At 41.0% G+C, this 18,595-nt stretch overlaps 1 protein-coding gene and 1 long non-coding RNA gene across 7 annotated transcripts in view; one reads left to right on the top strand and one right to left on the bottom strand.

Moving 5' to 3' along the window:
* AP1S2 (adaptor related protein complex 1 subunit sigma 2) overlaps positions 1 to 10,490 on the bottom strand; it is a 28,574-nt gene extending 18,084 nt beyond the window's left edge. For 5 of the 6 annotated variants that reach the window (XR_013775238.1, XM_079313344.1, XM_079313345.1 and 2 more), the window contains exons 1-4: positions 10,303 to 10,489; positions 9,138 to 9,316; positions 1,970 to 2,078; positions 939 to 1,076 (exon numbers count right to left, since the gene is read on the bottom strand). Coding sequence is in view for 5 of the 6 variants with exons in the window: in XM_079313344.1 (XP_079169470.1) it covers positions 939 to 1,076; positions 1,970 to 2,078; positions 9,138 to 9,316 (426 nt within the window). In the remaining variant the exon portion in view is untranslated. Of the gene's footprint in view, positions 1 to 938; positions 1,077 to 1,969; positions 2,079 to 9,137; positions 9,317 to 10,302 lie in introns of all 6 variants that reach the window. The other variant, XM_079313348.1, reaches the window with a different exon arrangement.
* A 2,553-nt stretch (positions 10,491 to 13,043) lies between these two features.
* On the top strand, positions 13,044 to 17,937 carry LOC306805568. The gene is made up of 3 exons (XR_013775244.1): positions 13,044 to 14,497; positions 14,930 to 15,106; positions 16,651 to 17,937. It is a non-coding gene; the product is annotated as an uncharacterized lncRNA (long non-coding RNA).
* Positions 17,938 to 18,595: the final 658 nt, after the last annotated feature.

Raw genomic sequence — 18,595 nt, forward strand, 5'->3', positions numbered from 1 at the left:
TTGCATAGGGGGAAAAATAGATCAGCTTGGATCTATATAGAATCTAGGCAGTAAACTTCAGCCCACTCTAAAAGACAAAGGTGAACCATCCCTGTTAAACCATATGTTCCACTGACTTGCAGACAAGACTGATGATTCCCCCAGCACACCAGAACTTTTGATTCCCATTTAGACATTCAAGGACCTTAACAGTGTACATTTCAGTAAGAAAGAAAACCAAACAAAATCAAATAAACTCAAAGTAACCAGCATAGGATGGAAAAATATGGAGAAATTATATTAACTTTTTCTGTACCATTGAATCCCTCCACATGAAACTTTTTTTTTTTAAAAAAAAGACAGACATGCAGTCATCCTTCAATGATAACAGTAAATAACAAAAGCATTCAAAATGAAAAAACAATGTTCTTATACTTATTCTGTATGCTTCTATGGCACTACTAGTACTGCTTTGTCAGCTCAGAAATGTTCCACAATAAGCAGCCTACAGCAGAAAAGCAGGTCTAAGAACTAATTAGAACTATACCTGAATGAGTCTCAAAGAGAGTCTAGCTTCTGGATTTCAGCAATGAAACAGTAAAGAAGTGAACATGCATCAGGTATGACAAAAAAACTAATGGTTAATAAATAAAAAGAAGGAATGGAAGACACATGAACAATACTAAGTTAAATTAGCACGATCTACAATTATCTAGGTATAAACACAAAACAGCCACTTGCATTTACTAGCAAACACAAAGTCACAGGTTACAACACACACATGCCAAACCAAACAAAAAGAGCAGCTAACATCATCCTATTGAATACTTAGGACAAGTAGCTAAAACTACATACTAAGCATGCTAAAAAATACCTTCTAGAAGCTTAGAGGAACAAGAGGTTATTGAGTCACAGCTTACCATGCTGACACTTTGGCCAGAGAAGTAGGATTTGCTTACCTCCTGTAAAAGATCTGCTTGTTCAATGGCTTTAAGAACATTTTTCTTGGATGTCTCCTGAACTTCCCCTCCTAAAAGGAACTCATCCAGAATGAAATAGGCTTTTTCAAAATTGAAGATGATATCAAGTTCACAGACCTAAAAAGAACATCAAGCATTATTGCAAAGTGGGAGGATACTCTCACTTGAGGTATATCCTCTCACAAAATTTAACTTGCTCACAACTTCACCAAAATTTACCAAATCAAGATGTTAGCCTAAGGCTGTAGCCTTGTAAGGACTGGGGCAACAATAAAAATCACACCTTGGAGGAAAAAAAAAACCATCATATTTTTTCTTGATTTAAAAACAGCTACAGCAACCTTTGAAAAAAGCTTTTACTGTTAAAAAGGCTTCAATTCACAGCAGTCTGTAAGACACAGCTCTTCAAGACATAAGAGAATATTCCCTATAAAAGTTCTCTTGTTGCCTGCAGTATGCAAAGGCAGCTCATGCAATCTTACATAAATATATGAAAACAAACAATCTCAAATTTCTTGTTCTATCTGTGCATTTCACAGCCAGAAGGACTACAAAGGAAGGCAGAATGAGGACCAGTTTTTCTAGGAGTGTTCATGTAGATTACTACAGCTATTTGTGTTTGCAGTCTGGGTAAGCAGATGTCTCCCTTTCCTTACCATTCCTGCCACTTCACAACTGTCTCCTTTGGAAGCAGATGTAAGAAGTGCTCACACTAGAGCAGTGCCAGGGAGAAGGAAAACTTCCTGCTAAGAGTAAGATTTTATCTGAGCCCAAGTGAGTCTACTATGAGATGAAACAAATACAGGCAATTAACACCAGATTAATAACAGTTCTTCTCCAAACCAATGATTTAATTTTGTATTTTAATAGAGGCAACCATCGGTTTTGTTTGGCCAAACAAGCCACACAAAATGTATTAAATGCACCTTTTCAATTACTAGTTGGTTATGTTCTTGCAAAAGTGTTGTGGGCATAAAACAAAATGACAAAATATAAAGAAACTAACTCACACTGCCAAAATACTTGTCGAGAAGTTCTACATAGCGATGAATTATTTCCAGAGTTATTAGTTCATTGTCCTGATCTTCAATAGCACAGCAGAAATAGAGACTTGCATATCTGCAATAACAAAATAATCTTGCTGTTAGCATACAAGCATAAACAAAATGAATGCACTTGAAGAGTATGACATTCTCAGCAGTCTGTCTTACTCAAGTTCAGCATATTGGTACTCCAAATCACAACCAAGCAAGTCCTACTAAAGAATGGCTGAAAGACCACAAGACACACACATGTACAAGGGAGATTTCACTCTTTGCCATGCTTTAGCTGACAGAACTAAAACAGCCAAAGAGGTGGTTGGAAAACTAAATACATTTGATTTTGTGGCATCATGGGAGAGTTCTGAGATGTCATACTTTCTTTTCCCTCTGTAACATTCATACACCAGCATATTAATCAACTAATTCAATGTTAAACTTTCTTCATGTAAGCTATACACAGATACTAAAAACCATAGTAAATGCCTCAAGATGGATAAACTGAATTAGCAATTAGGTTTAGTCTTTATAGAGAATTACAAAAATCAAAAAAAACCTCTAAAACCAACATCAGTGTCATCCACCCCAACTATTACCAAGCCAACAATCAATCCCTACTAACTGTCCTGACATCAGACTGATGAGAGGCCATCAAATAGTTTCTAGCAATCCACTTCCATCTTGGAAGACAGGGAAGTCATAACATTAGATATGATCAAGTTCCACCTTAACAAAAAGACCAACAATTCTACTGTGCTCTACCATACATTTGTGCAAGTCATGTTTAAAGAAAGCTGATTTAAAAAAAAAAAAAAAAAAAAAAGCAGGATTGGAAGCTGAAAACACTATTTAGTCTTTTCTAACATGCCAAAACCATACACCTTTCAGTCACACATGGCACAAACTAGATTTCAAGTACCACCTGTTGTAACTGCTAATTTACATTCACCAGAAACAGCTTGTCTGCCTCTTTAGAGGGGACAACTGGCAACATTAAGCACTCCCAAGCAGCCAGCCCTACTGAAAAAGAAGTACTGAAAAGACTTTCTGGCTAGAAGTTTGAAAAACCCTGCTTTATTTTCAGCTATGTTGAAATTTGTCTCCTAGATGCTATCCAGTACCATTTATGATCTGCAAATGTCCTCCTTTCTCCCAGTCTGTTCCAAATCATACTGCTACAACATCAACATGAAAGATTAATCAGAATAGCTTTTTTCAAAATCTTTAAACTACTATAAAATATTATTGTCTATCCTACCACAAAACATGATGCTGGAAGAGGATACCTTCATTGAAGGACACCTTCATTCCCTCTCTTTTTCATCTCTTCACCACAGGGATTCATCAGCTCATCAGAAGTCCTATCTGAGCTCTTTTGATTTTACATTGTTATGTTTATGCCTCACTAATTTCTCAAGGACATTTATAGTCATTGTAGTAGCTTGCAATATTCAGTCTATATAAGGAATCTAAACTATTTATAAAAGTATTGCAAAGAAATATTATGAAGAAAAAGCATGCTTTCAAACCTATTGAGGAATTTGTAAGCCAAGCTCCAGGTTATCATATTTCATTGTTGCAAAAAAGAACATTGACACATGATTTGACATTTACACTAATCACCAACACTCAGGCCAAATCCATCTAAACAAAGCTTTTCATCACCTTCAGATGAGCAGCAGTGATTATGATGAAGTGCAGTTAAACTGTTCCCTCACAGTGCTTAAACACAAGTTGAACTACACAGCAGCAGACCTTATAAAATCAAATTTTATTCAAATATTTTAAGTTTATCGACATGGGAGAGTCCCTCTATGCTCCCCTAGCACTTAAGAGTCTCTCTTGATGCACAGAACTATTTTATGGAAAAAGAAGAGGGGAAAGGAGAGAGTGAGACCAACACAAACCACCTTCTCAGAAAATGGTCTGCTCTCAATGTCCTCATTTAAAAGAGGAAAAGTAACACTTTCAAAAGACCGTATTAGGCAACTAGTGAGTAGACTGCACACTCAAGCTCTGCAGTTGTGGAGAAATAAGACCAAGAAACAAAAACTACTCAGTGGGTATCAACACAAAATGGAGACCTGGGTATCTATTATTACATGCAGACAATATTTTGGTATTTATTTTTTAAGTAGGAACCATGACTAATGAATCACTACTCAACAAAAGGAAACAAATGCAGATTAAATAAGTCTGAATGGGAAATGGCAGAAGAGTATAAACAAGTCATACTAAAGGGCATGAGCATACTACCAAGGAATGCTTCACATCCAAATTCTCAAGAGGCATTATTTCAATATTTTCCCCTGCAGGAAGGGCTTCAGAAAAACTGTTCACTTACAATCCACAGCAGACACTGGAAGTTTTGCCAAGTGTAGAAGTTTACATGGACAATATCCACACAAAGACAAGTGGATTACTCAAGCTCAAAAAGATTTCTGCTCTGCAGAAACAGCTTCTTCCTAATAAGCCTGACAGAAACCTGTCATATGCACCCAATGAAAAGGCAAACCCTGATAGAAAAGTAAATAAAGTGCAGTCTGTAAGAAACATTCTGCCTTATTTATTCCTACTGTAGTTCTGGCCTTTTTTTATCTCACTACATATTATTAAAATAATCTTCAGACTCAACTCAGCTGCTTACCCTCATTTAGGAAAATATTTTATGACAAATATCCTCCACTTATCAGAAAGAGGACCAAAACTAGAGAGACCAAAAACTGTTTGGACAAAATCACCTGAAAATGTAATACAGGATTAAAGAACAAAAAGGTAACACAGCGAGTACAATACTTATGCAAATTACTGCCTTAGATGGCCTTAGGATTTTTTTTTTTAATAGGAAACAAATCTTTTTATAGGAAACACATGCATCTTCCCCTCAAGAGTTACACTAATTCAATAATGGGAAGCCTCAAAAGAGGTAGGCAATGTTTCAGCAAAGTTTTCCTCTTCTGCTCTCACAGCCAGGTTCAGAAACTCTGCTGAGAGATCAGGTCACTGTGGGCAGAGCACAACTTGCAAATCCTACCAGCTCAGAGGTGTTCTCCTTCTAGAGGAGAGAACACCTGCTTGAAGTCATCTCTGCAAGTTTGTCACCAGGTAAGCCTGCAAACAAGCTGTAAGTCTGTCAGCATCTCAGTCACTCTGCATGTAGATCCTAACTGCAGAAGTTTAAAGCTTACAAAGTTTGGTACAAACAGAACTGAACTCTAAATGATAACCAGGAGGCAGACAAGTGCTTAATGAACCCAAGAATCTGTGGTTTGCTGGTAGATGACCCAATGAAAATTGGGACCACTAATATGCTGTGCTCGACAAAAGCTTTTTTTCTTGTCCCACATCTTCAACATTTCTTTAATAAAACATGAACTTCTAAGGCTCCAGGACAGAGTCTACCAAAGTAAAGCACTCTTCCAGTTTCTTATTTTAGCAAGGCTATAGCCCCCAGCAGTTTCAAAATGAACAAGAATTTGATACTGCTAATTCTCTAAGAAAAAGCCATTGCTTCTTGATACTGAGGTCTTCCTAGTGCCACACAAACTAGAATCCTGTACAAAGGAGGACCTGATCTAATTAAAATTATGAATCTCAAGTATCTAATTCACTATAATCATTGCATTTAGTCAGTTTTACAAAGCTACCTAATCAATACCACAGTAATACTTCTAAGAGGTGCAACTGGCAAAGTTATGCATAAGGAAAAAGAGGGACCATGCCAACTGGCACATCCCACTGGCCACATGGCTGTACCTTCAGTTCACAATACTTTAAGAGGCACAATACCTGCACAATGGGCTCTTTCATTGCTTCTTTCAGTGAAGGGAGGGTAGAAAGTAAGTTTTGGAACTTATTCTGATGTAAGGCTTTAACATAACATCCGCTTCTGGTTATGTTGTGCAAAAGTAAAAGACAACTGCCATATCAGGAGCAGCAAATGCTATGGTAGTTTCATAATATCATATTCCAAATACAGTTCCAAACTGACACATAAAAGCAAAGCCACAATCCTTAATTAAGTAACTAATCAACAATAACTAAGTCCCATGAATGCAGTTAACCAAATGCTAAAATAAAATTTATGTTTTTCTGAGTTCTGATTTTGACTGCAGTATACTACACAATGAAAATAACTCACAGTGCCAGAAGCTAAAATAGTGAACAGAGGAAATCTTCAAAGAAAAAAAAAAAAGAATCACATCCCAAGTTCCTTCTTTAGCAAAATTAGAAATTTTAACATTTAAAGCATTTTTTCTGCCATAGGGAGAAAGCTGCACTAACTTCTACCCTATATGCTTCAAAACCACTGTTACTTTTTAAATGACAAAAATGTGAAGAGCAAACATATCAGTTGTGTTTGCTAAGTTTCTAATCAGCTGTCTGCAGATGACTCCCCCTCTATTTTCATAAAGCATAATTGTTGTTGGCTTCCCATATTTAATTTTTTATTTTCCCAGCAAGTCACTTCAAATCTCTACGCTTCTTGAAGTTAGAAGCTCACATCCTCTTTTTAATCTTTTGGTGTCTATCAGCCTGAAAAACTGTCTCCCAAACCAGCTACAGAATACATATAAGCCAATTGACACACCACAACAAAAGCTGGGCACCTTTCTGTCCATGTTTTGTAGTACTGAAGGAAAAAAAACTTAAGGAGGCAGGGACTGAGCCTATGTTGTAGCCATTATAAATGCTACATGTATGAAACCAGAGAGAAATAAAAGCTACATCATGTACATTTAGATGAATTTTAAGATCTATTTCCTTGAAGATTCAGAAAAAATCCTATAGAGATGAAATGCTACAGAGCTAAGGAGGCTAATCAAAATAGTCCAGCAGTCTTAATAAACGTTAGGTATCATAAGGAAGTTAAAGCTACTGTCTTGCCAACTTCTGCGTTTGAGTTCATTTTGTTCCTGCAAAAAGGTAGGATGAGATCCTTGAATGTAATTCTGATACTGCCAATCATTCTTTGAGATGCAATATCTAGGTTCAATTCTCTTACATGAGAACAATAAACACACTCTAAAAACAAAAACAGCACTGAAATTTCAATAATTTAAGACTCAAAATAGCAATAGGCACATACTTTTATAACTTATATTGAAAAACATTTGCACCAGTAGGTTCAGATCCTTCCCAGCAATAGATCAGACAAGAACAAATCTGAGCAGAGATCCTCTAGAGATGCTCAAGAAGAACTGGGAGAACCTTTTGCAATTTCACAAGCCACAGTTTCCTTCTGCTTTTTCTTTTAGCCACCCTTTTTTCCGCTACGAAAAGTCACCCTTTAGAAAGAAATCATACTACCTGGTGCTCATAATCTTTAATTATTGTGCAATGATGGAACAAGTCCCACAAACCTAAGAGATGTCAGCGTTACCACAAACAGACATTAAACCTATCAACCTCTTGTACCTAGTCCTTCTGGTAATGTTTCAGTCAAAAAAAAGAAAAAAAGACTGAGATGTTCATTAGCTTGGTGCAAGCTCATCTTTAGCAGTTTCATAGGCTCTCTGTGCCAGGCTGGTCTGCAGAGAGTGAAATAAGCTACTGCAGTCAGCTGTGCACACCAGCAGTCCAGCAGACAGACTGCAGTTTAGATCATTTTTAGCCAGACGTAGATCTCCCAGAAAATTTCTTCATTCTCCTTGACCACAGGACCCACAACACACCACTGTGATGCAAAAACACCACAACATTCAGCAACTCAAACAGTCCTACCCAAATTTCCACCAGCTCTCTAGACACAAAAGGACATGACAATTAGTTGTTGACAGCAACAAACAGGAGGAAAGCAGCTCTGTGGCACCATCCCCAGAACAACTACTGCTGTTCAAGACTTTGTAAGGAAGGAAACAGACTACTAATGCTTCATTCTTCTGATTTAGCCCCATGAATGCCCAGCTGAAAAGGCACTTGCAGGCATTAATACAGAAGCAAGCACAGCAAGTGTTTGAGCACGCTTGTGTACAGACATGTTCAAGGAGTTTTGTGAGGAAATCAAGAGGCAGAAGAACTGTGGATGCTCTTTACACTGCCTCATGCACTGCTTCTCCTCTTTCCTCCTCATGTTGAAGAACTACATGCATTAGGCAGACCAGCAATATTCACATGCATGTCTTCACACAAACCAAGGTATATACGAGAGCAGCACTTAAAACATCTAAACATATTTGATACTACCCATTTGGTATCCTGGAAAAGAGTTACAAGCTCCTCACTTCTGGGGCAGTCCTTTCTGTCCTACCTACAGTGAATACAATGTTTACTGTGGGGTACAAACTACCTACCATCTCCAAGATGGAAGGAAAGCATAAACCTTCTGAGGTTTACAAGGGAAGAGAAACAACTCAAGGCTTTGCAGCACCACCTTTAGCTGGAAGAGATGCAGAATACCACAACAGGGGGAGGATTACTGTTATGTCTGGAGAAGAATTATGGTCACACCACTAAACTGTGATACCTTCTGAAGATCAGCACAAAGTTAAAAAATGCTCCCCAAACACTCCTAGAAAGGTGAGGGAACAACTGAAAAATGAAATCATTGCAAAGAAAATTAAATGGCACTTCCACCAAAAGAAAGCCAGCCATGACTTTTTCAATTCTGAAAAATCCCTTTCTGTACTTAAGAGGAACAACAAAACAAAACAAAAATGAAACAAACAAACAAAATTAAGCAAACCAAAAAAACCCAACCAAACCAAGTACTTCGAAAAATTATTTCTATGAGCCTTTAAAAGCAAGTTACATCTTCAGGTGCTTTATGAAGCCACTGCTTGAGGTAAATATTTATATAATTTTTTATCACTTATTAAATCTGAAATGCATACAAATAACAAACACATATGTAATGTGTGAACCTAAACAGAGTACCAAGAACTGCCACTCCTTATGCAAGTAGGAAGAGAGCTCATCTCTTCAGTACATTTCTAAATGCATGAGTGATTTTCCACACATGAATGGCTCCTGCTTGGTTATCAAATTAGATTCAAGAGAAAAGTCAGTCTTCTCTGTAGCCAGCAGAGGGAAGGGAAAAAAAAACCCAACAAAATAGAAACAACCTTCATTATCTTCTTGCTACTTAATACACGGTTTGTAATGCATGGCAATTACGAGGTTAGTGAGACAGAACCACCTTTTGTAGACAATCTTCAGGTCTCTCCATTCCAGGAAGCTGCACATTTTCGGTTTGCGGGCTAATACTGTTTGAACAAGTTCCCTTGTGATTTTCTTCTTTTCTTTGTCAGATAATGGGACATACCACTTCTGGAGTCTCAGTTTCCCCTGGCGACTAAAAAGCAACATAAACTGCATCTGTTGAATTGGAAGGAGGGGAAAAAAGAAAAGCATTAATCTCAGTCTTTGACTTTCAAGAAGATCTCTCTGAGAAAAACCAAACAGGAAGCAAGACGGACATCCAAAACCCTAACTACATTATGGATTTCTGTAGCACTGGCAGATGTTACACAAGATTTGGAAGTAGCAGCGATACAAAGGATTCTGCTGAGCAAGGTCAGCCGAGCCAAAGGCAGAAGAAAGCGCACACAAGTTTCAGAAAGGGGGGTCAGAACCATCGGCTGGCGAGTGAATATACCCCAATTTCAGACCAGCCACGTCCAGCATCAGTACGGTTTCATTCGCGTTTTCTATCCAAAAGGACAGAAAAACAGCACAGCAGACTCTTCCGATACCCAACCTCATTTCCAATTCACCGGATTAGAGCCCTACAGGAGCAATTTGCACTTAAAATCTTTCTGAAAAACCTCGGAACACTTTAAAATACATCAAACCTCCCAGCGGAGCGTCCGACGGCACAGAAAAGCACAATCTTTTCCCACGTTACACAAAAGGAGAGATTAAGTGCTTTCCCTGCGGTCCTATGTTCCAGGTCTCGCTTCCTCTAAAGGAGTGATGTTGCAATTATATTTTAAGAGGAACTTGCCGGGCTCTGTTTTCCAGAAGCTCTAACATTAAATGAAATGACTCGGGCTTCTTTCTTTTGCCTTTTTGCTCGAAGTTGTACCGGGCTGGGGAAGTTTCCCAGGCAATACGACAGACATGAAATACGATGCTAAAGCCCAGCCTGGTCCCGGGTGACAAGCGTGACCAGCGCCAGGCGCGACGAGCGGCGGCCGCGTCCGCAGCGGCTCGGCGGTGCCAGGGCGGGGGCAGAGCCCCGCAGCCTCACAACATCCCAACATCCCGCCTCGCCTCCCCGCCGGCCCCAGCACCGCCCCGGCTCCCCCGCCGCGGAGCGGGCGGCTCGGGGGGAAAGCCCGGCTCCGCGCGGCTGTGCTCACCGTGCCCGGGAATAGCGGAGCTGAGGCGGAGAAGGAGACAGCTCTGCCCAGAGCGGCACCCCTGGTGCTGCCGCCGCGGCCGCCGAGCGGGACTGAGGGAGGGGACGGGAGGGGACGGGAGGTGCCGCCGCCGCGAGCGCGCGCGCGCCTCAACGGCCGCCCCCCTCGGGCAGGTCAGGGGCGGGGCCGGGACCGCGGGGGGCGGGGCCGGGACAAGGGGGCGGGGCCCGAGTGCCTCCCAACAAAACTTTATCAGGCGCCGCTGAGGGGGGGAGCGGAGTGAGCGCGGCCGTCACCCAATCGGAGAGCTCAGCGCGCGGGAAGGGGGGAGGAGCCACGCCGCTCTGGACCAATGGGAGGCAGGAAAAGGCGGGGAAGGCGGAGTTAGTGTTGGCGGCAGGAGGGGCTGGAGCGAGAGGCGGGGTTTAGATGCCCTAATCCTCGTGGCCCGAATTGCGATAGGACAACGGCCGGCGCGGCAACAGCCAACCAGGCGGCGCGGTGCAGATAGCGGTCCGTGAGCAGCCAATGGGCGGGCGCGGCACGGAGCCGGGGAAATGACATCAGTCAATCAGGCGCCCGGAGACTGAGGCCCCTCCCCCGGCCCCGCCGGCCCCGAGCGGGGGGGTAAGGGAGGGGCGGCCGGGCCGCGCATGCGCCGCGCGGTGTTTGCTTCCAGCACGTGCGCGCCCGGGAGGCGGGGAGGGAGGGGGGCGGAGGCTGAGGGGGCGCGCGCCGGGAGGGAGTGGCGGGGATGACTGTGGGGGGACTGGGGCAGTGAGGGGACTGTCCACCTGAAGGGACTGAGTCTGTGAGGGGATTGTCCTCCTGAGGGGACCGAGCCTGTGAGGGGATTGTCCTCCTGAAGGGACTGAGTCTGTGAGGGGACTGTCCACCTGAAGGGACTGAGTCTGTGAGGGGATTGTCCTGAGAGGACTGAGTCTGTGAGATGGCTGCCCGTGAGCGGGTCGAGTCTGTGAGGGGATTGTCCTCCTGAGGGGATTGTCCTTCTGAGGGGACTGACCCTGTGAGGGGATTTTTCCTGCAAGGGGAAGTTTTTAAAGTCACCTTGATTGCGAGCTGCAATTAGATTGGCAGGACCAGCCGCCGACATGGACTTAGCGGTGTTGTGTTTCAGTAATGCTTCGTTTTAAAATTATCATTCATGAGTTTTCTGCAGAGGCTTTGCGTGCTGAAACAGCGCGGCTCAGGGGCTTGGTTGGTCTGCTTTGTTGTGGATTGGTTTGGTGTTAAAATTCTAGTGGAGGTGGGCTGAAAACACATTAGTTAATTGAAAGAAACAGAGCGGTGTCTCTGCAAGCCGAAGTCGGAACACCTCATTGTAAAAAAATGTTTCCAGCACCGAAAGCTCTCAGCATCGTCGCTGCTCGCCACCACCCCCGGCACTAAATGAAGAGCGGAGCTGCCCCGACCGGGCTGATCCCATAAAGGTGTGACAGTGACCGGCAGATCCCGGGGAAGGGTCGTGCTCCCGAAGCAGCTCCCTCAGGAGCAGCTCACAGCGCCTCGGGATGTGTCACGCTCGTATTACTTTCTATTATTGACACTTTAAATAAGCGTCCATTCTTCTGGCTACGAAACGGCTGTGGCAGAAGAAACTGGGGCTGGAAATGCTTTTGTGTAAAAATGTGCCTGGTCTGAAAGGAAAGCCAATTTGCTGGCGTTTCGAGGAATGCTATAGTCAATTGTACTAGAGGAAAACTGCAGATATATTCCTGGTTTTATAGAAGAGGTTATAATTGTAAAAGTGAAGTGGCATGAAGACAAGGAGGTGTGTGTGAAACCAAGCTGAATGGATCAGGCAATTGCAGTATTAGAGGTCGTGTTGAAAATGAGAGCTGCTGATGTAGGGGCTTGTTCCTGTCACATTTAATGTTCGTTGAGCAGCTGTCCTGTTCTCATGTTAACCTGGCTTTCATCAAGCACAGGAGCAGTTGAGCGTTCAGGATCTGTTACCTCAGAGTCTGCCCTTACAGCAGGATGTTACTTTGTCCTCCACAGATGCCAGGCTTTGCAGCTCTTCTTTCCTGTGAGATTATTCCATGGTCTAATATACCCTGTTTTTCAGGAAACTTTCATAAACAATCTCTTTCCTAATCAGCACTTTGCTTTGAATTCAGCATCATGTGTTTGGAGATTCTCTGAGTGCATGTACACTTTTTTGAGACCTTCAAACCATAATTTAAGCTAGCAACTAACTTTTATTTCTCTTCATCTGTGCAACTTACAGTTTATTAGCATTGTTATGGTAGAAAGCTCCAAAATGAATTTCTGAAGGAATTACACCAGACCTGTGATATGTCACTTCCCAGCTCGGCGAAATATGGATCAAACCACACATTTTGCAAACACACCGTTGATTGAACTCAAACTACCCAGATGGTTCAAGAAATGTCTGTGTTTTGGTGGCATGATGTCTCAAAGCTTCAACTTCAGATGCTTTTCTTCTTTTTTCAATCCAGTATATTTTTTCTTTTTTCCTTTTTTTTTTTTTTTTTGTTTTTTTGGTTTTTTGTCAGATTTTACTGCTCATTTACAGTGTGCTCATTTACAGTGATACAAGGGCAATTGTTCCACTACTTTTCTCTCTTCTCTCTTTTACTTGGCTGGATTTCTTCAGACTGTAACCTGGAGTTTCGTCATTGCATCTCCTGGGCAGAATCACTCCTCTATTTCAGTTTCAGGTGCTGTGATAAGGTGAGACCAGTGCTGTATGGTGGAAGCACTGGTGGAAACTCTAGCCAGGTGCAGTTTGGCAGAAGCTTTCTGTCTTCCACAGCCTGTCCTGCCTGCTCATCCCTATTTCAGACAGAGGCTGCAATGTTCTCAAGTCTGCTGGGATTGCCACTCATATGATATTCCTTTACTCATTTCTCTCAAAGTGACCCTGCTTATTTTAAGCAGTTTAAGGCATGATTCTATGTCAGTTTCAGATCATCTGAAACACCAACTTCTCCCACCCTCTCATTCCATCCCCACCGCTGTGTTCCCATCTCTTTCCCTGTGCTGGCAGTTTGCTGCATCTTGTATTGCCACCAAGGCTGGTTTTGGCTGTACAGGTGACTGAGGGAGTTGGCTTTAGGATGGAGCATTTGTGTCAGGGGACAGTGACAGAGGTAATACTTCCCTTCTGTTTGTGCTGTTTCTTTCAGGAACTTCATAAGACTTGCTGTTTCACATTTTTTTTTCAGTGTTACAACTTGCACTAATTGTCCATCTTAATAATGACTCCATCATTTGTTCCTCTATGAAATTAGCACAGCACCCATTAAACTAGTAATGTACTGAGCTAGCTCTAATTATCAAATTGTTAAAGATATGTATGATGCTTGCAACAATAATATGTCTTTGAGTATTCCACAAACCCATGACAGTGCAAATGTCAATGCAGTCTAATTTTAGACATGACACAGCGAGTCTTCTGTTCATTAGCTTTTGTTCATTGTCTTATATCCAGCTTGATGATAATCCCTTGATTTATTTTGGATGGATTTTTTTTAGCTGCTATTATTGTAGAATCCTTCATATAGTTGTCGAATCCATTGTATTCCATTTTGGATGTAAGGGCAAGTCTTTGGGGGATATGTTCATTGACCATAACACATTTGGGGTCCTCAGCCAAGAGTTTTCTTTGTAAGTTATTTCCAACATGACTTGAGACACAGAAGGAAACTGCCTGGAGCTGGGGAGAGAGGCAGGAAGGAAGCTTACATCAAGCAGGATTAAATTTGCTTAGGTTTGACTGCTACGGTTTATGCCAATTTTGATGGGTTTGTTTGTTTGTTGCTTTTAGTTAATTAGACTGTAGTTGTTTTGTCTGGAATAGTGGGTCTTATACAAAAATTAATAAGGCCAGCTTCCTGGAATTTGGCACTTCATGTATGTTGTTATTGCCAAATCTGAAGCTCATAAAATAATTTTGTTGTGTTTTCACTCTCAGCCAAAATGATGGGTAACATGAACTCTATAACATGAACTATTCATTAATTCCAATGGAAAACTTGCTTACTAAATTTTAATATCTTTGGTTTTTTTTCTTCATACAGTATTTAGTAAAGAAAGGTTTCCTCCTGCCTCTTTTTCAGCCATCTCAGCACCCTACAGAGGAGGGTAACATACTTTAAGAGTACGTGCTGTGTTTTTGCAGTCCTCTGCTGAAGTAGGGCATGGATGTGTAAGTACGACTCATTTTACTGTTAATTTATCTTCTTGATGCTCAATATCAGGCTACATTTGCATTGACTGAATAACTGTGAAGTCATTATGAAGGCAATAAGAACTGAGTTACTACCCTTGGAAGTGATTACTGCTGGGGTTTGCCTCTTAAGCCTCCAATCAGGATGTGATGTTACTATATGCAGTTCCCTTCCCTGATGTGCTGTCTGAGCACTGGCCAAGCTATCAGTGTCCCATTATGATTCATACAGAACACTAATCCCAGTGGAACCAATAGAAGTATAAATGAGACCAGATTTTTTTTTTTTTTTCATGGAGCAATCCCTCTTGATTAAATACTATTAAGTGCAATCTAGTAGCCTGATTGCTAGGTTCTATTAAATCATCAGATCATGGCTGGTGTCCTTACTCCTCTGTCTTTTCTTTGTAGGGGTCACAGGTTTGCCTGTCTTCTCTTAAACACAGTTGATTTTCAACAGACACATATGGCTCTCAGGAACACAGATGTCAGGTCACATGTGTGATAGGCACAGCTCCAAAATGATCCTCATGGACGTTTATCCCTGAAGGTGAATTTTCACAGCTGAAGGAATCGTTTGAAGCTGAAGTATGCAGCCTGGTTATGAGAATTGCAGTCTAAACCATGCCTTACATGTTGTGATTTGGAAAATAAAAACATGCTTTTCAAAGTATCTGGATATGGAGAAATGAGGCAAGGGAGTATTATAGATGCCAGTCAGTGAGAGGGCTTCCTCCTAGCTACCATATTTATTAGCCTCACATGATGCAAGATGTAGCAGCCATTTGAATAGAACACACACAAACCAGCTGGCAGCATTTGCTGTGTTGGGCTAGTGAGCAGAAGATTTCTCCTCTACTTAGGTCATGTTCTCTCTTTTGCTTCTTCGTGTTTATATTGGAGTAGTGCTCAGAGGCACTGAGAAGTGAAGAAAATAACTGCACTGCAGACATTTATGAAGAAGTTGTTACGACTGCTAATGCTTCTTCCTGCTCCACTGCTACAAACTTTGCCATAGTGCGGCAAAGAACTGAACAGTTTCTGAAGGAAGCATGTGAGGAAACCTGAATTTTTAGTCTCACAAGGAAGTGGAAGTGGCTGGGAGAAATGTAGAGAGGAAAGGAGAGGAGGCTGGGATTTCTGAGACTGCATGAATACTTTAAAGATTTGCTCAATACCGCATCTCATGTATATCTTGCTCATCCTTTGGCAATCTTAAGAAAGCAGTTGCTGCCACTGCTGTTTCTGAAGTGGCTGATACTGCAGGTTAATGTGCTTGCTGTATCCATCCCCTCAGATGAAGGAGTATCTGGACAGGCTTGTGCAGAACCACTCAATATTTCCCCGAGATGAAATTGTTTTAATATACCAGGGCATAACTTTGGATAGGACATCTAGGAAATCAGACACATTCAGAGGAAGATACTGCAATAAGTTTTCTGGTACACAGTTTGGTCATCCTAACTGCATTGAAGTCCTCATTTAGGCATCTGTGTCCACTTCTGTCCTTGCTTTGAGACAGGCCAAACTGGTGATCAGTGAGGCCTCTTGATCTCTGTGAGGAGACTGAGCTAGCATACCTTAGGAGATACTGCCTTTTGCACCAAGGAGATAATCCAGTTTCCATCTTCTGACTTTCCTGGATTGGCACATTGCTTTGTGTAGCAGGAGGTACAGACTTCCACAGCATCTTAATTTTCAGCACATAGAAACTTTTCATGAAAACTTGGAAACTGCTCTGACTCTGAGGTGGCAACTTGAAACCAGAATTTTTCATCTTATAATCAAACTCATAAATCTCCCAAACTTCCACAGTGATTCTACAGTATTACACTAAGCTTTCTTTTCAAATAATTCTGAAAGACTCAGCATAACTTCCTCTGTTGTTTTAAAGAAAATAAATGCATGTTCTGCCATACCATAAACAGATCACATAATCTGTAAGATCTTCATTTAATGCTATTTTTTTTCTTTGGCTGCAGTGTTTTAAGATGATGAAACTAGGGCAGTCAAGGCCTGTAATCCATTTACTGTCTAGTTTTAAAGGCTCAAGAAGAATTTAAATAATGCATAGATATTGTGCTGGCTGTGTCCACTTGTGACAGTTTTATCCATGTGAATTCTCATTCAAGCTGCCTAGATCACCTTATTGCTGTAGTTTTGTGAAGCCAATCTTTGCCATGCAACCCTCGACCTTTCACAAAGCTGCAGAACAGCAATGACAGCAAACACCTCTGCCAGGGGGATATGTGCATCATCTACTTGGGAACTTGAGGTTTTGACAGATTTTGAAGAACTAGAGTGCATATGGAATGAGTGTGATAAAACTCAGTATTGTGTCTCATGGAATGGGAATGTGATTTTATAAACAAAATCTCTGTAAACTGTTGACTATTTCTTTTTATGCCTTCAAACCCACATACTGGGAAATACCAGAAGTGTGTATGTTTAATTGGTCTGGCCAAGATCATGTGTATGATCACACAGAGAGGAGGGATGCTGTCTGTAATTCCTCATTATGTCTCTGGATTTCTTGGTTGGTGAGTGAACTGATTTTGAACTTGCTTTTTATATTCTCTGGGAGGGAGTGGTGTTTGGGATACTTCACCTCACTATTTTGTTTCACTCTTCACAAATCAATGAATTTCATTAATGTTTGTTGCCTTTGTGTATTTTTTGGCCCTGGACTTGTTCTTTGTCTTGTTTGATACCTTATCTTTAGGTCAGTATGTTCTTCTTCTCAGTCTACATAACTTTTTAGCACATTCAGCTGCTTCTTCTGGTACTTTCACACACACAGACAGAGGCACTTTCACTCCATTAATGGCAATCTTAATATTTTTTTTCCAAATCACTATAAAAGAAACAAGTAGCTCCTCCTACCTCCCTGAACACTTTGTTCAAGTGCAAGCCTTACTTTTTATTTAATCAGGATTTGTTTAATGCAGCAGGATATCAAATACACTGAGAAGACTATCCCAGTAAGAAGCGACCCCATTTACTCTCTGACTTCAGGATTCTGTGCTATTCCAGAGGGTCATTAGTGGAACAGAGCCAAAAGGACATTCAATTATTTGCTCAAGTCTGAAAGGCCAGTGTTCCACAGCTACAGAGCATGCTATTAACAAGGATGAATCCTTTGGCAATGTATCCTTTCTACTGCAAAATACTTGCCGTGTGGAACCCAAGACCCTTATTACAAATTCATGAATGATTTTAATGCGTCCTGGCAGCTTTCAGAAGCATTGCAATCATGTGGAAGCAAGAAAAGAAATAAAAAGATCACCGGTTTGTGCAAAATAATACAGCTATGCTCAAATTTGATCTAATTTTCTAGTGGAAAAGGAATAATTGAATTTTTTTTTTTTTTAACTAGAAGACATTTCTGCTACATTACATCTCACCAGTCGATTTCAAAGTCTTGTTCACATAAGAGATAACTCAATGTAGATCATCAATAAAACAGAAAAAATGTCTAAAATGAGCACAGTCTTTGGTGTGTTGGAGGATTTGTAAAATCATGTTGTAAACCTTAACTACCCCTTGCCAGAAAGTAACACTCTAACAGGAAAATCTAGCTTTCAGGAAGTTCTTTCATTTCTTCATAATATTTTAAACACTCTCCCTAAGCTGTGTGTTTTGCTTAGAGCACTCTTAGCTTGGAGGCAGTTTTGTTGCATGAACAAAGGTGTCAGAAAGGAAAGTGGATCTGAGAGGGAGGAGTATTTGTTTCCTTGGGGCAGTCTGGTGCAAAATGATAGTGGCAGTCAACAAGTAACATTTATTATGGTAGATGCTTGAAGAAGTATCCAATAGCTGATTTCTAATACTGTTTTAATAATAATATTTTTCCCATTAAGCATCTGTTATGGAAACAAAAGAGATATTATATGATCACAAGCCAGAGAGGAAGCATTGAATAGGATACATTGAATTGAGGAGTGCTGTAACACCAAAACTAAAGATTTAGACTTCAAAATTCCATTTCTTATTTCTATGGAGCCAAACACAGCTGAGCTTTAGATAGGGCTCCTAAATACTTTAAAATCTCTTCCTTCTGTAAGGAGATCAAGTTTG

The sequence above is a fragment of the Erithacus rubecula genome (assembly GCF_903797595.1).
Source record: "Erithacus rubecula genome assembly, chromosome: 1".
NCBI lineage: Eukaryota > Metazoa > Chordata > Aves > Passeriformes > Muscicapidae > Erithacus > Erithacus rubecula.